A 25447-nucleotide genomic window follows, 5' to 3' on the forward strand; every position below is an offset into this window, starting at 1 on the left:
TTTGCAATATTTCCAATTCTGCGAAACAGATTTTAGTCAGGTGCGCCGTGTTTCTTTCTTTCTTATATTCTTATAAGACTGGCGACCAAAAGACCGACGACCAAAAGACCGACGACCAAAAGACCGGCGCCAAAACAAGGTAAAACAACACGGTCTACGCATCAATAAAAGCCAACAATGGCCATGAGCAGTTTCACTGAGCCAACGTGTGAGTGTATAAGAGTTTGTATGTACGTGAGTTGTCCCCTTAGGAAGGTACGTCCGTCAGGGTCTTAACAAGTTCTCCAACAAAAAACAATAAAAGTCCGGGAAATTTTGAGCTTTTCATTAGCCTAATAATTAATAGGGCATTAAGTATGACTAAATAATAATTCACAGTTTGTATTTAGGGAATTTGAGCAACGATTTAAATGGTAATTATCAATAACCTTCCGGGCGACCAAAAGACCGGCGACCAATCGACCGGCGACCAATCGACCGTGTACCTATTTTACATAAGTGTGGTACTGTATTGGTAGGATGTACCTTTGCATAATATATGAAAATACAGTGACATCAGAGCCAAAAAGTGGTAAGAGCACAGTTAAAGGTAGATACCACAGTTTAACAGCAACAACAACGGGCCAAAACACAAACGACCCGTGTAACCTGACAGGAAAGTATTAAAGAGGCACTATCACCTCAGGGATTTCTGTGCTGAATTTGATGACTTGATGGACTTTCCTGAGCCACAACCCATAGTCCTTTTCTTTGTAAAAAAAGGGTGCAAACCACAGTTTTAATTCAATTTGGCTGCTGGCTAGACACCCAGGCAGTTATCGGAAGTGATGTAGCGGAAGCTCCGGTTTAGATTACTAATTCCTGCAGCGGTCAGGTTTAGTTTACTCATTCCTGCAGCGGTCAGGTTTAGTTGTTTTTACCAGGAATTTCAATCATTTCCTATGAATAGTTAATACTTGTTGTGTAGAAAATTGGTCCAACATAAACACTACATATAAGCCTCTATTTTTTCCCGTTCGACCAACGGGTGGATTGAGAGGATTTAGCACATTAAAGAAAGTGACCAGCCGATAAGTTGCCTGTTGTTGTTTTGATTGAAACATTTTCCTGAAGATTGCTTTGATCAAGTGACAAATGGCATGTGCCCATTTAAGAGCTGTTAACATTGAGATGGGTACTGGAAAAACTAGGCTTAGCTGGTGTTGTTGGCTTTCATATTAAACTTTCATTTTAAGCCTTACATTGTAGAATTGTGTTTGAGCAGACTTGTGTTTGAAGCAGACTCATCATAAGCAATGAGAAAACAAATGAAAATAAAGGCTACAAACTGATGGATCAACTTTCACTTCAGATGGTAAATGCCATACACTGGCGACAGAATGGTGGTGCCAAATTTTTGTAAATGATGAAAAAGAGGATGATAGGGTCATCTATCTTTAAACACCACTTAGTATGCCTGACAGGTAACTGCCAACTAACTTATAGTAAAGGCTGGAGTACAACTACACCCTATACTGGTCAGTCATAGAGCAAACACAGAGACAAAGAGAACCATTCACACTCACAGCCACACCGCCGCTAAGTGGGTTTCAATCCCATGTTGCCACGATTATAAATCAATTTAGTATTTGAATTTGGGTTTTTCAAACACTTCCATGACTTCATTTTACAATAATTATGCTTTGATGTGGTCAACAACAGGTTGTTGTTGCTTCCCCGTGTGGTTAGTGAAAATACCCTTCTGCACACCACAGTGTTTTGCATACAAATGTTTTATGAAATTCTACACACACAGACACTTTACTACTCCTTTAACACAGAATAATTCATACAGACTAGTGTGTGCCAATATAATCAGGTGGCATCTATGTCGCCGGAGCAGAGATTTTGCTCCAGAACCATGGCATAAAGCCAAGGGTCTCTCTACATAACCAAAAACAACTATAAAGTTGACAGAGTATGGTCCTTGTACTTGAACATCCTAATGGATTGACTGACTATGCCTCAGTGCCATATTGCAGCACAGCAGCAGTATGTGTGAATGGGATATTTGTCAACAAAAACCCATGGGTCATACGTGAAAGCATTTTGGAGTGAAGGTGCTGACAGTTTAGTTCTTGGTGGACAGAAGAGATCTCACAACAGAAATGGGGAACACATGAGGTGCAATGATATGCTGACCTTGTGAGGTAGAAGAATGAGTAAGACAATATCTTAGAATGTGTTCAAACCGATGGTTGCTGCCACTCAGGAAAAAACACTGAACCATTTAAAGACTCGTTGGTGTGGCTAGGGTTTGCCCTACACATCTTATTTTTTAACTCTAGACTCCACACCACGAAATGCTATGGAACCCTATAGATGATACCAAAGAGAACATTTCTTAAAATAAAATGAAGCGTGCGTAACAGAACCTAACCTGCTTTCCACATTTAGCTATCTATTGACAGTAAGCCTCAGAATAGGGCAGTGGTAGCACAATGGGAAGAAATTAGGTTTTGGAAATTGAGCGCCACAGTTCAGGTTAGTCATACAAAAAGAAAAGGCCAACCTGATTTTGATGTCCTAACTACTGTCGGCTAACTCTAGAGCAAGGGATTGACACCCATCCCAATATTGAGTCACATTTCTCAAAATGGTACTGATTCTTCGATTAAACCAAACCCCCCCAACCCCCAACTATTTATACATGATGCTTCATCAATATATATATTAATAAATCCTTCATTCATCTTATTTATAAGCTGACAAAGACATTAATACAGGGTTATTGTAAGAAAAGGTGGAGAAATATAAATACGAACTTGAATGGCAATCAATAAAATACAATTACGAGTGATTGAGAGCCTCCTTGGTTTCTACGGCTACTATGTATTGGTTTGATAACACGTTTTACGAGACAGATAACTAAGAAAACAGATCCTAATTGTTTTTTCCACAAATCTTGAGCAAAATCCGTATTATACACCATACTGTATTTTAACAAAGCTTGTATGCGTTAATTTGCTGATGGACAGACATGGGAAGGATTCCTTTGTGAATAACAGAGGGGCTCATCTGGTGTCTCTGGGGTTGAATATGTCTCTCTGCACGCCTTTGAATAGAGAAACAGAATTGGGTCTGCATTGACAAGGGTGCTAAAAGGCTGTGTGAAGGCTACTGGCTTGGGAACGAGGGATGATGAAGGTGAGAGGGAGGGAGCAATGACATGCCAGTCAAATCACAATCAAATGCAACTGATGGATCTTTGCACTTGTTTTATGGCCTTTGTAGATTGCAACTAAGCACTTAGATAAAATATTATAGACCATTTGAGTCTGATATGTAACAAAATATTCATCCACAATACGACAATAAGAAAATAATTTTAGCAAACAAAGGAGGAAGAAGATATTCTGCTTAGAAAAAAGGATCCCTACAGGACAGATGATTATCCTGCCATTCTACAAGATAAGCTCCTGGTGAAAGAAAAGTGGAAAGTTTACTCAAGTGAGTAACATCCTTAACCGTTCAAAACAGTGTTGTGTTCACAATAAAACGTTAGTGTAAAGCATTAGTATAAGAGGGTGAAAAGACTCACTTTCCTCTCAGATTGCTTATTATATGTTCAATATAAAAGCTTTGCCACATTTTGTTAGGGTTTTGGTGGAGGTGTGTGTGTGTGTGTGTTTTCCCTGTGTGTGCTGGCTGGGTAATTGAGTGTGTTTTTCGCCCCTTGTGTCCCTCCTGGCTTCCCTTTCCTCTCCTGGCCAGCTCATTGTATTTTGTGATTTGAACCCTTGTATTTAAACGCGAGTGTTCAGTGACATCTTTTGTAGGAGTATAACCTTGTATACCTTGTCTACCTTCTGTTTCGTCTGGACTCCTTGACGTAAGTCACGTTTTTGCCTCTTCGTCGGTGTGCGTGCTTCCCCGTTTATTTTTCACTTTTGTATTGACCATTTTTACATTAAAATCCTGAGTTGTGCACCAGCACTTTTGCCGTTTTTTTTCCCTGTCAGGAAATCCAAAATAACCTCGCCTAGATATTTTTTTTTTACCACGGGAACTTTCTCGTAGGTGCCATAAAGACACGATTCACTCACTTATGTGCGCTCTCACTTGACTTTTGGGCCCAAAAACACAGAGGTCCTATATACATGGGACAACACTAGATTAAGTCAATCATTTGGCACACTCATTTGTCAATTTCCATCAATAGAGTAAGTAATGCCGGTGGGCTTGGCTAGTTGGGTTTCCCAAATTTGCACCAATAAAAAGTGTGTGTGAATCCTGCAGCCAAGCTGCAACACTGGACTTGGGAGTGGTGAAGTGACGTGCGGCATCAAGGGAAAGCAACTTCAGAACGACCGTGTGGTAGTGATGAGGGAAATTTATCGTATTTTACATCTTCGAATATATTTCATGTATTTTAAAGCAAAAAATGTATAAATAATTGTTGTATAAAGGAAGATTCACTTGTATGTGCCATTTTGACAGAGTTAAAGGACACAAAACAAACACCACAAGTTTTCACATTTCAGAGCACAAGTTCTAAGACGTTCACTTCAAATAATACATTTGGAAAATAATTATAGGTCATTTTTAATGCCAGTCCAAATTTATAAATTCTGGTCCTCAGATAAACAAAATGCAAAACCTATTACTTAGGTATGTTAATATGCTCACCATAACTAAAGTAATATTATTTGACAAGTTTGCCTACCAGTAGAAAGGAGTAGGTAACATAAAAGGCAAATGGTAGCACAAGCAAAACAGGTCGATGATGTTTAGCGCATTAACATACAGATAGAATAGGTAAAAGTGTTTTAATGGACTCAGGAGAGTGGTGAAATGTGGAAGACAGAGAGAATGAGGTGGAGAAGAGAAAAAGAAAGACAATCAGTAGGCTGGCATTACAAAGGCATGCATCCATGACCTTATATCTCGGGACTCATAGCGAGTAGAATTAAATAAAATGCCTCAAGGAGGACTAAAATACAGGTAAGGGAAAAGAAGATGATGGGGAAAATTATTGGGATGAAAGCAAAAACTAAACAAAAAATGTATATATATATATATATATATATATATATATATATAAATAATATTATATATATATTATATTATATTATAATATATATAATATAATATATATATATATATACTTTTTACACCACATACCTTTTAATGGATGTTTTTTAATAAAAACATTAGATGATTTTTTTCCCTATTTGAATATGAAAATGTCTAAATATAAAGCAAATGATAATAAAGACATGGAATACATATGCCATAATTGCAAGAATATAATATTTACAAAATAGTATGACTAAAAAATTATTATCATTAAAATGTACCTGAATTTTTTTGTACTAAATATTGCAGTGGAGGAGGGGCTTTGAGTTGGAAGATTTTGTAGACTAAGGTGGCATCTGCATATTTAACAGTATTGTTCCAGTTCAGGCGTTTGTGTTTCTTTAACATCTGACAGTGGTGGTGTGTTTTTGGCATTCTCTCCAATACTTTCGAAGCCTGCTTATAAATGGTTTCAATTGGTTTTAATGTTGTTATGCAGGTCGATGACCAACTTGTGAGGCAGTAAGTCATGTGTGATATGATCATTGTGTCAAAATATAATTTTACTGACTCAGGTGTTAGATTGTTTCTAATGAACCTAAAATTGGACAAATTGAATTTAATTGTATTTAGCGTGTTTTTATCTGTCGTTTGAAGGCTAGTTGAGAGTGAAAAGTAATTTCTCGGTATTTAAATTCTTGGATTACATTGATTGTTTTTCCTGGGAAAAAATATTGGGGTCGCTGTTATTTGTTGCTGTTTTTGATTAGTACATTAGGGCAACCCTGAAGGGATTGGTGAAAGAGTGATACCATTTGTTCAAATTATGCTAAACTGGCCAGAATAAATACATTTGGATTGATCTCTGCTTAAAATGGACTGTTAAAAACACAGTATTTGTCATGAGACACTTCCACTGAGTGTCAGACTGTGATTTCCCTTTAGCCCCCGATATGGTGTGAGACTGAAAAACACTGTTCACAGCTCCACATTTACACCTTTCAATGTTCTGTCCTCACAATGTAAAAATTCACCTCATAACTCTCACAGGACCTAACTGCCGATGGTCCTTGGCCTTGAAGCATACATACAATAATGCAATTTGTAAAGTATGTATAAGACCTCCTATTGTTTGCAGTGAAGGCGAGCAACATTTATGTTTTTTTTTTTTTACAAAAACAAAACATGTGCAAAATGCACAGATTTGTTACATATACAAATTACAGTCCTGGACTGAGAATGCAGCAACTTCACAAAAAGTGCAATTATTGACATAAACTACATAGCTATTCAAGTGGAAAAAAAAAAGTTAGTTCACTTGATTTTAACCTGGGTGTGGAAATATGATAACACTTCATGCAAAACACTTAATTGTATTATTTTTAAGGTTACAATTGCTTAATACATTGACGTAACTTACCATTAAGTTATTGGGCGCAGGTCTCTCTTTAGGTTGTCTTTTCATACTGCAAGACAAGTAGGCTGTCAGTATTTACTTGATACAAGAAATGTACACGAGGACAATCTACAAATGCATCTTGTCAAGCATGATTGTGTGTGTCAGATTATTAAAAAGTAGTGAATGCCTTTAGGAAACAATATGTAAAAACTTTAGACTTACCACTGAGTGATAAAGTGAACAAACATCTTGCTGAACTGTCCTACAGGAAGGACTGGAGGATCCTTTAAAGGAAAGAGAAATGTGGTCATTTCCATTAACGCTGATTTCTTATTTTATGCAAGATGCCAATGAGTGAAAAAGATGTTTGAACAAAATTGCTTTCCATTTGCTTAGACATAAAAGGCACAAAATAGATTGACTGTGTGAAAAGAGAGTGGATTAAATTATGAGGTTGACAACCTCAGTCATCCTAGTACCATTAGGTCGGCAGTTCAATTCCTGGCTGTGACCACCCACAGTCAACGTGTCGTTGGGTAAAACACTTAACCCTAATTTGCTGCCAATGGGTTGGCAGCACCTCCCGGGGCAGCAGCCATGTGCATAAATGTGCGTTTTAGGGAGTGAATGTAAGTGAATAATCTAATACAATGTAATGCGTCTATGGGGGTGTCAAAAAGTGCAATATAAATCCAATTATCCATCATCATTAAAATTCTACAGGCACCTGTTTTCCCATGTAGGAAAAAGTCAAGCACCCAGATTTGGTTTAGAAATAGGGGTGTCATTGTGTCAACAAGAAAAATCCAGTGTTCAAATGAGGTTTGTTACGCATCTAATGGTTACTGGTATATTAGAGGTTCAAATTCAGATTGGGCCCAAAAAAGTGACAAATTCGGGATTTTCATTTGTATTAACTCAAATATTGGCTGCGATTGGCTATAATCTTCTAATGTGAGTACAAATAAAATAGCAACGTAAAAAAAGAGATAGAAAAGTGCTCTTTAACATACACGGCAGATTATTTTGTAATGTAATTATGTATTCATTTATACGGCTGCGAGGAAGGCTGTTGCAGCTTTGATGTGGCAACAGAAAATGGCAGAGAAAAACATCTGATGAAAGTGGTTCATCCGTGTGAATTATCCCTCTGCCTCTTGTCAACATGATTCCACTATGAGAACAAACACGTAAAGGGTAAAAGGGTACGAGTAAATATACATGCCAGTGCCAGCAATTATTAGGCAAAATTAGAACAGTAATTACAGGCTTGAAAATAAAGAGGGAGTTCTTTATCAGTGGAGCTGTTTGCTTTGTCTGACAGAAAGAGGTGCAATAATGAGAACAGACAGTAGGCAGATGGTAGGACCAACTACAGAGAAGCTCTCCTTCAAGGTATCAGCTGAAAACAGCCAATTTCGATAGATCCCCATGACTCAACATGAAGAACAGAACAATTTCATTGAGTGCGGTTGTTTGAGTCAAAATATAACATGAACACAGGAGAAACTCTTTCATGGTTTACTTGCTTGACAAATGATTAATTGGAAGCTGAATATCAATGATTTACCTTTACCTTGTTCGTAACAAAATAATTAAATCATGAGTTTAATTTGTAATGTGGCATGTTTGATGGCCATCTATGTTGTTTTGGGTTAAAATTGGAGAAAAGCTGGATTTGAAATATTATAATATCACAAGTCCAGCACTTTGGGATTCTGTCTTCAATTTTTTAATCTACTCCGATGTGCTGCTGACTTTGTCAAATACTATTCAGCAGAGTTGTGCGTAACATTTTTAAATGAATAGTCCACCATAAAAATCTGCAAATATATATTGTATTTTATTGTATTGCCTTAGGCAGTTGCTTTTGGTGAAAGGCTGAGTGAGTGGGGAGCTAAGCTGCCCGAGTGGTTTGCTTCATTAGGAAACAAAATATAAGCTTTCTGGTCCATTAGGACTGACTTTAGATGCAAAAGCACAAAAGACGACGACTCACCTCATCAACGATGCATTGCAGTAACTGAAGAGGCTGAAAGATTGGAAATAGACATTAGCTGCTGCGGACGTTCTTGACAATGTGGAAAACCAGTCTTTTGATTGAATTTCTTAGATAAATCATGTGCAGAAACACAAGACAAAGCCATATTAAGCTCTTGCTCGGTTTAAGCTTTATTTCATGCAACCATAAATGGCAATATTTAAATCATTCATCAGTTTAAGGATGAGCAAATATGTTGCAACATAAGACCTTGCTGCTAGTTTTCACAAAGAAATGGTGAGCAACAATAAAACTTACCATCAAAGACCCTTGGTTTTTCTGAATCTGTGACACAAACCAGAAACGGGCAATATGGCAACATGTAATTAGCATATCATAATCAAGACGATCCACTTGGACACATTATGATCACTAGAAGAAAATTATAGCTTTACTGGTGGCAATTTGTGGGTATGCATAAAACCATTTACATAATGAAAACACACAATTGTTAACAGCCTTGCGTTCATTTGGGAAAATGGGGATAAAAGATCCACTAATGTGAATTCTCAGAGTAGCGCTTTATTCTTGCCCTGCAGGTTATCCTGAGGTACTGAGATGTACAATAATTGCTACAAACGGCATGACCAGATGTCAAAGTGAGCATGTTCAAAACACCAGTCTTTAACACAGACAAACTCAAATCCAGGATCCTAGTGTCAGATATGTTTGGATTCAGAATACAATTGTACTTTAGGAAAGAAAGAAATAGACTCTCCCAAAATGCAGCCTTCATAAATTATTAAATAGTAAGGACAATGGTATAATCAATCTTCCTTATAAAAGGATTTAAATAATTGCATAGGAAAACCTTGACTAAAACATATTTTTCAAAGTAAATTGCATATACACTTCACATCTCTATTATGGTCATGTACATACACTATTTACTCTCTTTTAGTAGTGCTTTTAATCTTAGCCTTTTTTCTTCTACGGTCAGCTTTGCATTCACGATTATAATACTTTAGATCTACAGTACATTTCTACGGTAATAATTACTCATGAGGGTAACTAAACTGCAGTCTGCTAGGAACACCCTGTTAGTAGAGGTGCAGCTAGAATTGGCAACAATCTAAAAGCTTGGCTATGAACAGCACCGAGCTTATTCAAATTGAGAATGAAAGGCAGGCAAAGCTAATATGGATGATGCCAACTATGGTGGGGTAGTAGACCTCTCAACATGAAAAACTAATAATCTTTCTTATAGTTTGTGATCATCAAAAGACTGCTAGACTTTCAACTTTGGTAAAAGTAGATATAATGACATCGCGAAGACTGACTTTTCAGCTTAAACCCTCAGCGATCGCCACTGCAAAGCCTTTGATCCACATGAGATTTGGAAAAGAAAAAAAACAAAACTGCGATTGGCTGGCCACCAATTCAGGGTGTCCCCAACCTCGCGCCCATAGTCAGCTGGGATAGGGTCCAGCAACCCTTGTGAGGCTAAAGCGGTTCAGAAAATGAATGAATGAGAAAAATAATGTCGAAAAGCATAGAACCTTACAAAAAAAGAGGATCCCACAAGATAGTTATAAAATAAAACAAAGTTTCATTTCTTTGGTCTAAACGCAAGAAAGTTACTTAGAGTGAATGATAAAAATAAATAAATCTAGCAGGACGCCGCCTGATTATGCAGTGGTTCACCCGCCTGATTCGGATGTGTGCACGAGTGGGCTTGATTACCACTGGTAACGTTATGATTGTGAGTGCGAATGGTCATCTGTCTCTCTGTGTGCCCTACAGCTGGTAACCAGTTTAGGGTGTTGTCTGCCTTTTGTCTGATGTGAGCTGGGATAGGCTCCAGAAAAGCCTGCAACTCTTAAGAGGAGGTGCGGTATGGAAGATGAATGAATGAAGGATGAATAAATCTACACGATGAATATCCCCAGTTTGCTAGATTTAAAATTTGGGCAACAGTGGCAATGTGGTCAGAATACCTTCCTCTATTAGAACACGTGATTAGAAAAGTTAATCCTTTTACATTCCATTTAAATGGTTACCTTACTAGAAGAAAAAGTTCCCATAAACAAACATTTATATTTGACTGAACAAAGGCCTTTTCAATATCAAGGCAGAGCTAATGTCTGCCGAATATAATAATGTTTCCTACGCAACTCTTTTGACAGTGTATTACAGCACTTATTGATTCACTCAATTAAATACAGGTTCCCACACACGGAAAATATCAAGAGACTCTTAAACTGCCTCCATATCCACTTTTGCCTGAATCAAACACATTAAAGGCAGCAATGTAAAAGTAATTTGCCCTGAAATAATTAAATGGACCAAATTGCATTCTGCTTCAGAGGTTGAAATTGTATTGTGGAACACAAACCAATTCAAGCATAACCAAACACTTATTTTTGTATGGGGGAGCTTAACCACGAATCAAAAGAAATCTCTATACTTTCTTTTCTCAAGATAGTTAACTCTAACTTGGATGGGAACACAGGGGCAATGCTGCAAATAATTTCTTATAATTTACTTTTTTCATTTTTATTTCCCCCTCCAACACCATATTTCGATAGTCTCTTCTGTGAGAAACCTTCGTACATATTACAGCTTAATACTATGGTCTAATAAAGATGCCATGAAGTCAGTTTGATGATTTAGTTCTTTCTTCACTTATGCACCTGCATGAATAGATTTTTTTTGCATGCTTGTTGTTCATTATGATGCATTAATAAATTCTTTTTTCATCATTTTCTCTCATTTTTGTCTGTTTCTCACACTTTTCATATAAAATTGGGACACTTATCATTTTTAAAGGGCTTAGATGGTAGTTTATATGAGGACTATGTAAAGAGTTAAAGAATTTACATGTAAAATACTGCCTTATTTACGGACAATCCAAGTTATGAAACAAGTTCAGGAACCAAATGATTTCATAAGTATGGGTACCACTGTATTTCAAGGTTAAAGTTGTTTTGTTGCTTATTTTGTAACTTTTACCTAAAGTTGCTTGACTTCAGGGGCATTACCTTTTTCCAGCGTAAAGTCTGTGTGACCACGCTGTTGGCGTAATATTTAAGGGAATGAGGTAATCATGGGAGAAAAAGTCCTAAAATGAAGAGAATAAAATCGGTGCATTACTTATTTTTTTACACCACTAACTAGAAGTTGTTTGGGGTTTGCAGACTTGAACCTTTGGCAACGTAAGGTCGATTAGGTATTGAAATACTTGTTTTGTGTTTATTTCATTTCTGTTGATAAAACCTGGATGAGAATGAATTTATGTGGTATATATCAGTGATATATTAGGAGATTTTGGTGTGTCTTGAGATTTTTGCAATGTAAAAGGTGTCCCCCAAGTCTAAAATGGTTGGAGAACACTGCTCTAGGACCCCCTAAAAAAATCAACAACAACATAGTGTTAGAACTGGTATAGAGACATCTTTGTAACTGCATAAGGACAAACATGAAAATACTTTTATTTCTCCACTTCTCAAAATTTGGGGATGCTGGAGTCCACCAAATGGGCATGCCAACTGTTCTCATAACAAAGGGGACGAAACAAACGAATGCAGTCTCTATAAAAAATGAGGAATTTTCAAAGGATGGCTTTTTAAACGTTAAGCAGAACAAACAGTGCTTCACCTGTTATTTTATGCCACATAACGGGACAGAATTCCATCTCGACGCCATCTCATATTAGCTGCACCTCCTAGGTCAGTGGTGGCTTGTCGAACATGAGTATAAGTTGACATTTGTCCCTTTATAAAATATTTTCGAATTGATTCATGTATGTGTTGATTTCATTCAATGTTTTATGTACTATACAAAAGATGAGAATTTGAAGTTTAAAATGGGTGATGCAAAATCTACAGACAATGTGTATTGATAATTTAATACGGCAAAATACTGTACCTGCTAACCAAGAAAAAGACTCAGAAACACACTCCTAAATAATTGTATTAGTGCTTAGAGTCCATTTTAGCTTTTTGAAAGTTGAAAATATTCCAAAGAAACTGATGTAAAATTACTGGTGTGTTTTTTTTTTATTAGACTACAGAACAGACTAAAAAAAACTCCACCACAGTCTGTCTGGTCCATTCAAGGTGTAGTACAGCTGTGCCAAGATCTCTGAAAATGACAGCTTAGGCCTGAGGACTTTGGCTCACTGTGCCTAACTCGCTAGATCCAAGCACTCTTTGCCAGCTCACATTGCAACACCCTGTCGGTGATCGGTCTGCAGTACCATATGGAGGCTGAGAAAAATTAAGGGATTACAAAGCTGCATGACACTAAGATACTCACTAAGACTTTTGGAGGCTTTTAAGAATTGCTGCATTTGGCAAGCGTGATCAAGAACGTAAAATTGCAATGACTGCACTCTGCCTTTGTATTTAGTAATAATAATGTCAAGATAAAAAAAATACACAACTGCCACAACTGATCGTTAAGGGATCTTTTATCTTGAACATATCAAGAGACTTGCCGGGACTATGATTAGATTCGGCACACATCCCTCGCAAACACAGACCCCCCACCCACCCACACACACACACACACACACACACACACACACACACACACACACACACACACTCACACACACATATGTACATGTATACAGTTAACAACCTAAATTTGAAGAGTTTAAGAGCAGGAAAACAGCTCTCTCTCACAGCGCCGGTGTGTTAACTCGCATAAAAAATTTAACACTATACCAATAAAGTTGAATTGTACATTGGTGGTAATGCAACATACAGCAACATAAAATGTAAGAATCCTCAATCTATTTCTTAATAAATATGTGTACAAGAGATAATTTTGACTTGGTCATGCCTTAATTATATCAACACATTTCTGAAAGATCTAATACAGTCTAATTAAGTTCAGTGCTGCTTGTATTATTCAATCTTTTACACCAATTTTTAAATTTTTACTGCAAATGAATATTGGCTCCAAATATCAGTTATTGGCCTCCTCTAACTACTGATAATTAGTAACGACCTCGAAAAACCCATGTCAGTCAATCTCTAGTTAGACTCTAGAAAAGACTGAAATGCAACAGGGAGAAAAAGCATAAAATCCTTATTTAGAGGTCAAGAGAAAATAGGAAGAAAACAGAAAACGTAAATTCAAAAGAAATCTTCTGAATGCTATTAAGCAACCTTTGTTCCCATGAAATTCCTGTATTTTCATTATTGTGATCATTACAAAATCAAAGCCTAGCTGAAACACCACTTTGCACAAAAAGGATAGGCTCTAATTTTGTGCAGAGTCCTGGAATGGAAGCTGAGGTAACCAAAATCAGATTGCTCAACTAGAGATTAGTGAGATAAACCCATTTGAAGGGCTAATTAAGACTTGATGAGATTGGGAAGTCACTTCTGTGGTCGGCAATTACATATGAGCAAGACTTAAGGTAATGTAATGTAAACCAAAAATACTGCACAGAAATCAAAGATAGTGTTTCACTCAATTCGCCACCCCTGGAAAAAAAAATATGTAGAGTTGTGTGTAAGCGTTTTCCATCTGTATTTATCTGCATGTGCATTATCCTTGGAAAGCAGCCTTTATGGGTTATATTTTTAATACTTTCGGGGGGACTGGATGAGGTGTGACAGGCAGCAATGCCAAGCAGAAAAAAACACCTACCTGTACATCAACTACTTCTAAATATTTTAAATGAGATAATGCAAACACCTATTACGTGTCTAAACAGGTTCTAATATACTTTATATGTATATTACTATACACATACCAGTGAGTTAAGTGTATTGATAAATCCCATTTAAAAAAAATCCTTAAGTCCACCGAAAGTGGAATGAAAACTCACCTGTGGATAAGGAAACATTCCGAGGGCCAGCTGTGTGAAGAACAGAAAATGTATAAACTGATTATTTATTTTCTATTAAATAAGTAAAAACCAATACATTGACACACCGCCCCGGTCATTTTTAAAATTGTTTTACTTCTTTCATATTACTTCGACATTTCTGTATTATCTTTTATTTACATACACTTTCACAGACCTACAGAATTAAGTATGTTTATTACCTTACGTAATTTTAGGACTTCAAGCCGTAAAAAGCGCTTTATGCGGCTAATTTGTAGAATTTTACAGGGTAGTGAACTACAGTAATACCTTGACATGCGAGTGCCCCAACATACGAGAAATTTGAGATATGAGGAAAATTCAGAGCAAATATTTGCCTTGAGATACGAGACAAATTTGAGATATGAGCATACGAGACAGCCTGGTGGCCAAGTCCCCAAGAGGCTTCTTATGATAACAGCGCACAGTCTTTATCGCCGCATCCCCCTCGCGTAAAGATAGCTACGAGCACTGGGCGTACAGGTTGAATTTTTTACTTGAGATAGCGTGACCGAGTCAATAATCTGCGAAAAACCCAGCGATATCTACATGGACTTGAAAGCAAAGCAAGCCTCTGAAAAAGACACCAGCAAAACCCTTTAAAGCAAGTCGTGGCTGCTTCGATAATTAAAAAAATAACGAACACGGTTCTGACTCATGGAGAAGCAGGAAGTTCCGCCTCGAAAGCCGCGGTGGAATATATTAACAGTCATTATTTTTTTCCAACAAAAGCGGTTTATATGCGAGTAAATACGGTAATCTAAGTTTGTTTAAGTTAAATTTAAAGTTTATGTTATGTTACGAGTGCGTCCGTCAAGTCTCTCTCCTGTCCTTTCTCTCTCTCTTTCGTCCACGCCGTGTGTCTGTACTGAGTAACGTCACATTTTAGTATTGAAGATCATAACCACTAGATATTTATTTGTTATTTTGTGAATAGGTGGTGAATTAGAACCAATGAAAAGATGTTTTTCCATTGAAATATCCTGTGTATGGTGTATTTTCAGAGGGTGGGAACAAATTAATTTGGCTCCAGTTCGGCTTTAGTTCATTTCTATGGGTAAAGTTGATTGGAGATAGGAGAAAATCAACATAAGAGCTCGGTCCCGGAACGCATTAAGCTCTTATCTCAAGGTATTACTGTACTACACATAGTTTGGAGCCATTATCCCATAATACAACATTAACACCTGTGGGTTATAGTCCCAGCCATCTTATACACTGCATCTCAAATCAACTACACCAACTGATATTTTGGAAAAACTTTGTTTTAAAAAATATCATTTTGAAGAGCCAACTCAAATAGATATCACAATGATCCAAAACTATAATGCAAAAGTTTATAGATCTACAGACTATTTTGACATCATCGAAACAAACCTTGAAGGAAAAAAAATAAATGTTAAACAAATCACAACTAAAATAGCTCAATTTATTGCATTGGGTGACCAAGTTTACTTGCTGTTTATTTATATAAAATACATTAGTTAAACAATTTGTTTGCAGCTTTACTTTGGTGCTGCACAACTGAAAAAAGGGGATGTGTTTTTTTCTGCTTCGTTGAAATCACCCTTTTATATGATTATAATTTGGGGATTGCCTTATTCAAATTGGGTTGACAAAAAGACATTTGGATATAGTACTTTTTCCCCTCCTCAATAGATCGGGAGTGGAACTCGGTATCAGCAGATTCTCCAAATCAGGTGAAAAATATGTGACCGGGACATCCCTAATAAAAACACTGTTATTGTTAGGATTTTAATATTGCATCGTGTAATGAATGGGGTTTGCGCTGACATTTGGCAAGTCATTTAATCTATGGAGATTTAATTAATTGAAACAAAATAATTATTGGCAAAGATCAATCTAAACGGAGAAAGCCTGGTAGTAATTCATATATAGCTAACTTAGTGTGTAGATAAGACAAATTGAATAAAATGAGATAAATCACATAAGCTTGAATAAAACCATTACACAGTGTCAATAAATTTGACATAGCTCATTTTCCATGAACTCAATAGACCATTAGACTCATAAGATTGATATTAAACATTTGTTCTATTGTCGCCATAAACTGATTGAAAATCAATAGCAGGAGTGAGCTAACAAGTGACAAGAGTGGGATAGTGAAATTTTAATGATATCTGAAAACACAATGTCTGTCAGGCACTTTACCAAGACCTTGGGGAGCAATGAACATTGAATCATCATCAGCTCTCACTAGACTCAAGGCACGCAAACACACACATCACCCCCCTCCCTATACACACGCACAAACACATCTAGCCTATGAATCTCATACTCAGACAATATGTTGTCTTACCTCCATGAATGAGATACCGACACTCCAGACATCTGCATGGATACCATACTGTTCCCCTGATATGCGCTCTGGCTGTGTAAAAATGTAAAAAATCTATAGTCATTCACATGTTAATAAGCACATAATTAGAGAAATGGTATGTAAAAATTGTGAGTTTACTTACCGCCATGTATGCATTAGTTCCTACATATGTTTTGGCAATTGAATTCACCAACTGTAAATAAGAAATATGTTCAGGTATCGGGCCATGAATGACCATTTTTAATTTGGGAATGAGAAATTCTGTCGCCATAAAGTGTCCTTTTTCTTTTAAGATTTTCTCATGCATCCTCCTTTCTAACAACATCTGCCCTCACATCTTCCATCACCCCATTCATCCACCTCCAACATCAATTCACTTTTGCCAATATCATCACCACCGCTCCTTTAGATATAGCAAAACAAGTCTGCTCTCATGAATTTGTCTCAAAAATATTTCAGCTTGGCTGTTCCAGTGATAATTTTACCATCGATTTTTAAGAAATTTATCTGAACAGATCTAATCACGGCCAATTAAATATCTGAAAATAACAGAACAACCATCTCAATAAGCTGGATTCCACACAATGATTTTCACTAAAATTTGTGGACATATGTACATGTCCAGTACAATACAAATATAGCAATAATTCTAATAATAAGATTTACGTTAGGCGCTTATGATTTTTTTTTAGACTGTAGTACACCACACACTATTCCCACTAAGGTGAACTAAGTGATGTTTAAGGGCTGACAAATAGCAACAACTAGGATGAGAATGTGACAATTTGCAATGGAAATGATGACTACGCAGATTGCAATGAATACCGTTTTTACATTTTTAAGCAAATCTATATGATTGAGAAAGTATATAATAAATGAGTTTGAGTACAGAAAAAACGCTTTTAAGTTGTGATTTTAGTAGATAATCTATATGGGATATGATCTTGAACCCAACTTGAATTTTTAATTTAAAAATATATATAAAAATCAAGAACTTTTTTGTCTATATAAGAGATAAACTGAAATTTGGAGTGGAAAATTCCAATATGCTTACATCACAAATATAAATATTGCTTGATTTTCTTATAGAGAGAAGAAACAATGGCACAGACACGCACACAATGACAAGGGTATTGTGTGCAGCCCACGCATTCTCCACCACAGTTTGAATGCATGTAAATGAGGATCAACATTTGTGTGGCCATAATTATACCAAATTTTTTGAAGGCTGGAGGACAATGGATTCGAGGTAACATGAATATATGAGATAGACCCTTGGGAAAGCACTGGGTCTAAAACTAATGTAAATTTTGACAGATTGACCATATGCACAAAGTACTTTACGCAGTAGAAACGTATATTTCTCTCTCTTACCTGATTACCTTGCTCACAATCAGAACACAAACGCTATCGAACATTCAACAAACAAATTAATTTACCTGAGTGCTGACACCGAAGTCGCATAGCTTGACTTGTCCTCGGGTGTTCACCAACATATTGGAGGGCTTGACATCTGCAGAGACAAACTACTTGATAGAACTGCAACATAAGCAATCTGAGAGTGATCTTAAGAAACTCATCTTCTTTCACTAGGATAAAGCCCATACCCGACTATACTCACCTCTGTGTAGTACCTTTAAGCTCCAAAGATAGGTTAGGCCTTTCACTACCTGAAAATATATTATATTTTAACATCAGATACAGTCCCTTTCCTATAATTAAATTATAAATTAAAACTAGCACTCTTTTAGGCCAGGCGTATAATTGGAAATGTGTTGAAATCAGATAAATAAAGTGAACGTTCCTTTTGATAACAGGAAATGTCTTGCTCTACTTACAAATGGCACTAGGTACGAAATATTCAGCTTACAAAACCCTTTGATATGCAAATGACCATCCCAACATACGAAAACAAGATCTAGGTTCCAAAATCGCCCAAAACGTACGTATCCGTTATTTGATTTAGAAATTGCTTTACTACACCTTTCATACAAAGTGGGAAACAGATCATCTTACAGAATTTACACGTAAAGTACTGCTCTACTTACGAAAAATCCAAGTTATGAAAAAAGTTCTGGGCCCAATTAATTTCGTAAGTAGAGATACGACTGTAACGTTTTTTTATCCGGGTCGTGGGGCAAAACATGGCATGGTTATTTAAGGACAGATGCATAGAAAATAATAGAAAATAAAGTATCGGTTTGTTGACCTTGTGCAGAACCGTTATTTCATTAGTCAAACTTCTGGCTCTGTCAACCTTCAATGAGGCCATAAGAGCGGATAAAATTGAGAGATAAATGAGTTGAGAATTTCTCCTGCACGACAGTAAAAAGTGCAGTTAGTACAACATTTCGTCACCGCAGAGTGAACAACTACATAAATAAGTATAGAATTTGTAAAGTCTAATAAAACTAAATGCAGTGGGAACTTACTCTGAAGTAGTTTTTGACCATTCAAAGAACAAAAGAAAGGTCTACGGTCATGGAGCTTTAAAAGGTGGTGAAAACCATGGCTAAATCTTTACTCGGGTCCAACTCGTGTGATAATTAAAAGATTTGAAGGTGTAAAAAAAAGACAAAGTCAAACTTAATGCCTGTCAGTGATTAAAGACAAAGTTTGAGGAACGGGGAAGAACAGAGACAGGAGAACGGTAATGATTGTTCAAAGCAGCCATTCACATATCAACACCAAGGCCATTATTATAAAAGGACTAGGTAGAACAGATTAAAAAAAGGGGAGAGTTCATTTGGGCAAATAGCTGTTCTCAGAAGTGAACTTAATAGAAGATAATTAATCTTTTGCAACCATTTCTTTTCTGCAACATTATAAAAATACAGCACCTTTTTTGAAAAACCCAATTTGTATACTCAATAGCCAATTACCTTGTGCCATTTTTTTCTTTTAATTTGTGGCTCAGGCACCACTTTCTCCTGAATAACTCTAAATAGTAATTCATTCCACACATATATACGGTGCCTTGTGAAAGTATTCAGCCACCTTGAACTTTGTAACCATTCACCACATTTCAGGCTACAAACATGAAGATATTTTTTTTGTCAAGAATCAACTACAATACTTTTGATTGAGTTGTCGATTCTTGACAAAAAAAAATGATTTTAATTTTACTTTATGTTTGAAGCCAATGAGTGCAAGTAGTCTTCCGAACACAACCGTATACATCTTGTCCAATGTACTAAATTCAAACTTACTGACACAGCAATTCTTCCAAGGACATGCTCTGGAATTCTTTTGTAAACATCAAGTGATCCACCTGCAGCAGTGAAAGAGAAACTTTAAATAAATAAATATATTAAACATAATTCATCTAACAGCAATGACTTAATTCTATTCAATTCATTTCCAAAATTGGGTAAGTGTAATTTTGATTGTATAAATACAAAAAGTTAGTTTCTGAACTACGGGTGCCCACCAAACTACAAAGTATAAAATTGAACAAGCAGGACTTTTTTTGGCATTTCATTAAATTCATGCTTGGGAAATGGCTGCCGCACTAATCAATTGGCTTTATACACATTAGTACAAACACATTAGTCATTGTATTGTTACCAATTACACTTGGCAGAGAACTGGTTTGAAAACAAATCTTTCATGAGGTGTCTAATGAATGAATACAAAATTTAAAAGAAAGTTTCAAATTAAAAGGAAAAACACTACTATACACAGAGTTTTGTATTTGGTATTTTAAAAAACTATTCATTTTTTAAATTTATTTGTTCAATATCATGTATTTGTTTTTAACCCAAAACCTTAATTGTATAAATAAAAACAAAAACCATATGGCCTTAGTAATTATAGACTTTTTTAAAAGTGCACAGCCCTTAAAATGTGTTGACATTTTGTCAAATGTGTGAAACAGGGGATTTAATGCATTAACACAGTTAACACAGAGTGACGCACAACTACCAACACAGACATCTCTCCCTGACTAACACACACTTGCACACCCGCCCTCAAGTCTGGATTTATTACACCCTTGTAGCTTTTAGCACACCACCATGCTAAACATCTCAAAATACCATGACATTCTTTTGATCAGCGGAAGTGTAAATGGATACACGAGAGAAACACGAAAGACAGGCGAGAGCGATACCAACTGATAATGTTGTAGAATAACTCACCATCCATGAATTCTGTGCATATGGATATTCTGTTTTCGACAAAAAAAGCACTGAAGAATGTGATGATGTAGGGTGAGTCACACTGCAATAATGACATAAGAATTAATATGTGCAGAATATACATGACGGAGGGATGGCTGGATGGATAATCCTGCAATAAGTGTAACATTAAGAAAATTGTCTAATGCCACAATCTGGCTTTATGCATGAATTTCTAAAAAATTAAGTAAAATAAATCACAGAAACTGACCTTGTAGAGAATTTCTAACTCTGACATTATCTGCTTCTGTAGTTCGACAGTGATGTCAAGAGGAATTACCTGTAAAACCAAAGCAAAATAGTAGATACTGTGTCACATTAGGAAAAATGTTTAACTAGAGTTTCCAGGTGACTTTCAAACATCAGTCTTACACAACTTTGTCAAAGATCCCCCACGGCTAAAAATTATAACACAGTTCACATATCCTGTTTCTTGCTAGAAAAGGGCCAATGTTAAGTGGGCAGCCGTTTGTTATTCAGGTGGGTCAACTGGTCACTCCAACCTACATACTACAGGCGAAAAAGCAAGTACAGGTTCTGTTACAATGACAACTAGATCTGCATATTGAGCACTAAACTTAAAGAAAGCAGCGGTAAACTGGTATACACATTAAAAACTCAAACTGTTTATTGTCGCAGAGGCAATGGAATTGCGGTTGATTAGCATACTAATCTGTGTGGGGTGAAAGCAATGGACACATCACCAAACATAAATACACCATTGATACCATCGCATCAACAAGTAGTCATCATTTTTGCACCACATAATCAAAGCTAAAGTTGCTGGCTAATACTGATCTCTCAAAGTAAAACTCATTAGAGCATATTAAAAGTATATATTATGAATTATTTTCTTACCTTGACAGCTAAAACACGCTTGCCGAGAAGATGATATGCTCTAGAAAGAAGGGGGGATACTATATTATTAACTGGGTATTACATATATGCTACGCTGCAACAAATTGAAGAAAGCCCTAAAGCTATAGTGGCAATTGGCAAGAGAAGTGAAATTGGACAACTCTGTCATGATTTTGTGATCAGGTTAGTCTATGCCAGAAGTAGTTACATTGCTTGACATTAAGTTTACCATTCACAATAGTGTCCAGTAGCTTCAACACTGGACATTAGACAAGATTGAATAGTGTAACATCTGCCGGGTGATTAGGAATGATGTGGGAGTCCAGTTATCACTTGGTTTTACTTGATCCTAATAACGGTCTTCCCACCTGTCAGTGAGTATTTGGAGCAGAATTGCGCTAAGGATAATCACACTGGCCCAGACAGATGTATCATCTTTCTTTGCTAGATCCCTGCAGCCTATTTCAAAATCGTAACATTTTGTATTGAACTAAAACTATGTTTAATTTTCATAATACATCAACGAGACATTGCATTGTCTTTAAATTAGAAATATTGCAAATCACGAGAGGGCCATTATTTAACACATACACATTCTGTAAATCAGTGTGTAATCACCAAATACTATACAGTGTGGATAAGACACTGACTTTATGAATACGCAGTGTTATTTATTTTTGCCCCAAGAGTGTTTCTGAACTACGCTGTCATGTTCTCCACGAGAGAGCAATTTTCACAAAAGGCTGATGTCCTTGTTTTCTCGTTGCTGTCTTAGTGTTGTTCTAAACAACAATCAATATCAGCTAAGCATGACTGCTGCCTCGTAATTAAAACGAGGATGTTAATTGAGGCTAGATTGCAAGGGTAGAAAAGTTAATGCTGAATGAGCAGGTTGTGAAAGCCGAGAAAGCTATCAAACAAACTACCTGGAGTCCTCCCATTATTCTAGCTCGAGTTACCAAGGATGGGGCTGAATGCACCGAAACAAAATTTCTGTGTAAACATTCTTGTAACAATTCTGCTTGATTATCCTAAAGGAAAAAATGGTTGTATGGTGTCAGATGAAGTTAGAGTAAATGTAATAAAAGTAAGAAAATGTCTCATTATCCGTATTTCTATTTCATGTTTCTATCATTATGTATATCCTGAAGTGATTATCATATTTTTCTGACTATAAGCCACACCTAGGCAAAAAATGTACAGTGGTACCTCTGCATACGAGCAGCTCTACCTACGAGATGCTCGAGATAGGAGGAAAATTTCGAGCAAATAATTAGCTCTAGATACGAGAAAAATTTCGAGATGCGAGAAGGCCAGGTGGCCATGACATGAGAGGCTGTTTATCATTGTAGCGCACTGTCTTTTTTGCTGCATCTCTTTCATGTATAACAGATATCAATGAGCACTGGGCAGAGCGTTGCATTCTTTCAGTTTTTTTTTTCCCGTCACTCAGCGCGAATGGCGGAGCGATCGCTGTTACGAGGAGTAGTATATATTACTTCTTGTTGACAAGTGGTCGTGCGTTATCCTATTGTGTGTGCATCATTTTCGGAATATTTTGAAGGGAATACAAAAGCAAACAGCACATCGATAGAGAAAGCAGGGTGGAGGCGGGGCAAATACAGCCAACCCGGCCGGTATCAAACTTAAATACAAAATTAGAATTAAGTTTAGTGTAAGGTTAGATTAAACTTATTTTTGAGTGTGTCTGCATCGTAATACAAGTTCATTTAAATTTGTTTATGTTATTAAACGAGCGTGTTGCCGTGCAAATAGCGCCCCCCCCTCTCTGTCCTCTCTCTCTTTCCCCCCTTCGAAATCCGTATAATTTTAGTACTATTAAACACATTTTATTACTATTAAACAACTAATTATGTGTTACTTTGTTAATAGATGGCAAATTAGAAGAAATAAAACATTTTTTCCAATCCAATATCCTGTTTTTGGTGTTTTTTCAGAGGGTTGGAACAAATTAATTTGTTTTTAGTTCATTTCAATGAGAAACGTTCGTTCGAGTTACGAGAAGATCGACATACGAGCTCAGTCCCGGAACGAATTAAGCTCGTATGTAGAGGTACCACTGTACAATGAAAGGGTTAAAATAAATAAATAAACATATAAGGCAGTTATAAGTCGCATTTTGGGGGAAATTTGATTTGAAAAAATTATAAACAAAGAACAGACGTCATATAAAATGTTATCACAATAAAGCAAACTTGATATCTGGCTCGTTGCCTGCCCGGCCGTCCGCTCGAACACGGGGCGTTTTTCAAGATATAATTTACAATATATACCTTCGTAAGATACACTTTACCCCTTGTTCCTCTCCTCGCTGAGTTAATGTCTAAGGTTTATTTACAGCATCTCTCCACGCACAGTCAGTGTCTAAGATATTGTAACAAATCAGGTTGTAGAAGTTGTTTTTGTACTGTCCTGAACGCACCATGCGAGTGGGCAAAGGTAGGGAGGTACGGAAAATTTAGGTTTTCGGGGACTTTTGTTGTTGTTTACGTCAACTATGGTGGACAGTAGCCATGTACTGTTTTCGAATTCCAAATAAATGATTAAAAGCTGGCAACTTCTTTGTTGATGTTACAATTGGGAAGGTGCAAGTTCTCGATATGGTAAAGAAAGGAAACACCTACGCTCCTCTCTCGCTCAATTTTAGAGTAAGTTAGTGTACCATTTGCTTTATCAAGAAGGATGAGGCTAACACTGTTTCTCAGTGTTTCACAACAATTTCATTGTCAAAACTCAACCAAAATGAGTACTGAAGACGTAATACAATACAATAATGATATAGTGTACACGATCTCTTTAAGTCAGAATGATAAACTTGAAATTGCGACTGGCAGAAAGGAAACTACAGTATATAGTTTTAATAAAAACCAAGCATTGTATCTTTAAATTTATTTTAAGATGACGTAATAAAGATAAATAAAGGATACTGCTTTGTTAAAGAAGAATGTCCTTGACCACCTCAGGTCTGAATACATATATGCATGAGTTACAATGACAGGCCTGTGACAGAAGGAGAGATGGAAACAAGGTTACATAGCCACCCCCCTTTTACTTCCCCCTGATCTGACCCCAGTAAATGTGCCTCATTGCCTAGATCTTATTTACACTCTAGCTCCTCTGTAATAAAAGCTCCATCATGCAGTATTCATAGGCCCTCTCACAATGTGTCTCAAGTTGGGGCTATATGTTAGGAAGGCTGGCCTTCTGGATCAGGGCTAATGTAGTACTTTTACACTGCCACATGGTTGACGAGCCACTATTCTCTCTACCTGACAGCCACTATGGCTTTACTTACATCACTTAGACGCTGCTAAACACAAACAAGGACTCGAGTAATATGCATCAAGTGATCCTGAAAGTTCCAGCCGAAAACTTTGGGAGAAATAGTGAGAACAATAAAACAAGTGAGGAAAGACAATGTTTGGATCTTTAACCCTTTGATAAATTATTACATTTTTGCTTTGATTGTATAAAACAATTCAAATTGGTCCTTTAAAAGAACCACGGAATCTAGTTTTCATGTCATGGAGTTACAGTGCAACTGTGTGTAACTGAATTTATGACCTGAGGGAAAACCTTTTCTTTCTTCCTTCAATGTTCTAATCCTTATTGTTGTTACAAAATTAGTTACAAGTTATTAGTGGCAGGAGTGTACTGTGGAGTTGCTCACGCAAACATCTCAATGGAGGAATCAATCTTTAATATGATGGTAATCATTAATGGTACT

General features: G+C 36.6%; 1 protein-coding gene across 5 annotated transcripts in view; it reads right to left on the bottom strand.

Moving 5' to 3' along the window:
- The window catches only part of map2k5 (mitogen-activated protein kinase kinase 5), a 45459-nt gene that overhangs the window by 3727 nt on the left and 16285 nt on the right, over positions 1 to 25447 (bottom strand). For 4 of the 5 annotated variants that reach the window (XM_077620495.1, XM_077620490.1, XM_077620505.1 and 1 more), the window contains 13 exons: positions 21700 to 21739; positions 21053 to 21121; positions 20803 to 20884; positions 19873 to 19934; positions 18285 to 18333; positions 18103 to 18176; positions 16806 to 16856; positions 16643 to 16714; positions 14284 to 14313; positions 8757 to 8783; positions 8457 to 8489; positions 6680 to 6741; positions 6479 to 6524 (listed from right to left, as the gene is read on the bottom strand). In XM_077620495.1, the coding sequence (XP_077476621.1) occupies positions 6479 to 6524; positions 6680 to 6741; positions 8457 to 8489; positions 8757 to 8783; positions 14284 to 14313; positions 16643 to 16714; positions 16806 to 16856; positions 18103 to 18176; positions 18285 to 18333; positions 19873 to 19934; positions 20803 to 20884; positions 21053 to 21121; positions 21700 to 21739 (697 nt within the window). Of the gene's footprint in view, positions 1 to 6478; positions 6525 to 6679; positions 6742 to 8456; positions 8490 to 8756; positions 8784 to 12509; positions 12707 to 14283; positions 14314 to 16642; positions 16715 to 16805; positions 16857 to 18102; positions 18177 to 18284; positions 18334 to 19872; positions 19935 to 20802; positions 20885 to 21052; positions 21122 to 21699; positions 21740 to 25447 lie in introns of those variants that run through there. The other variant, XM_077620514.1, reaches the window with a different exon arrangement.

The sequence above is a fragment of the Stigmatopora argus genome, chromosome 2 (genome assembly GCF_051989625.1).
Source record: "Stigmatopora argus isolate UIUO_Sarg chromosome 2, RoL_Sarg_1.0, whole genome shotgun sequence".
NCBI classification, from domain to species: Eukaryota; Metazoa; Chordata; class Actinopteri; order Syngnathiformes; family Syngnathidae; genus Stigmatopora; species Stigmatopora argus.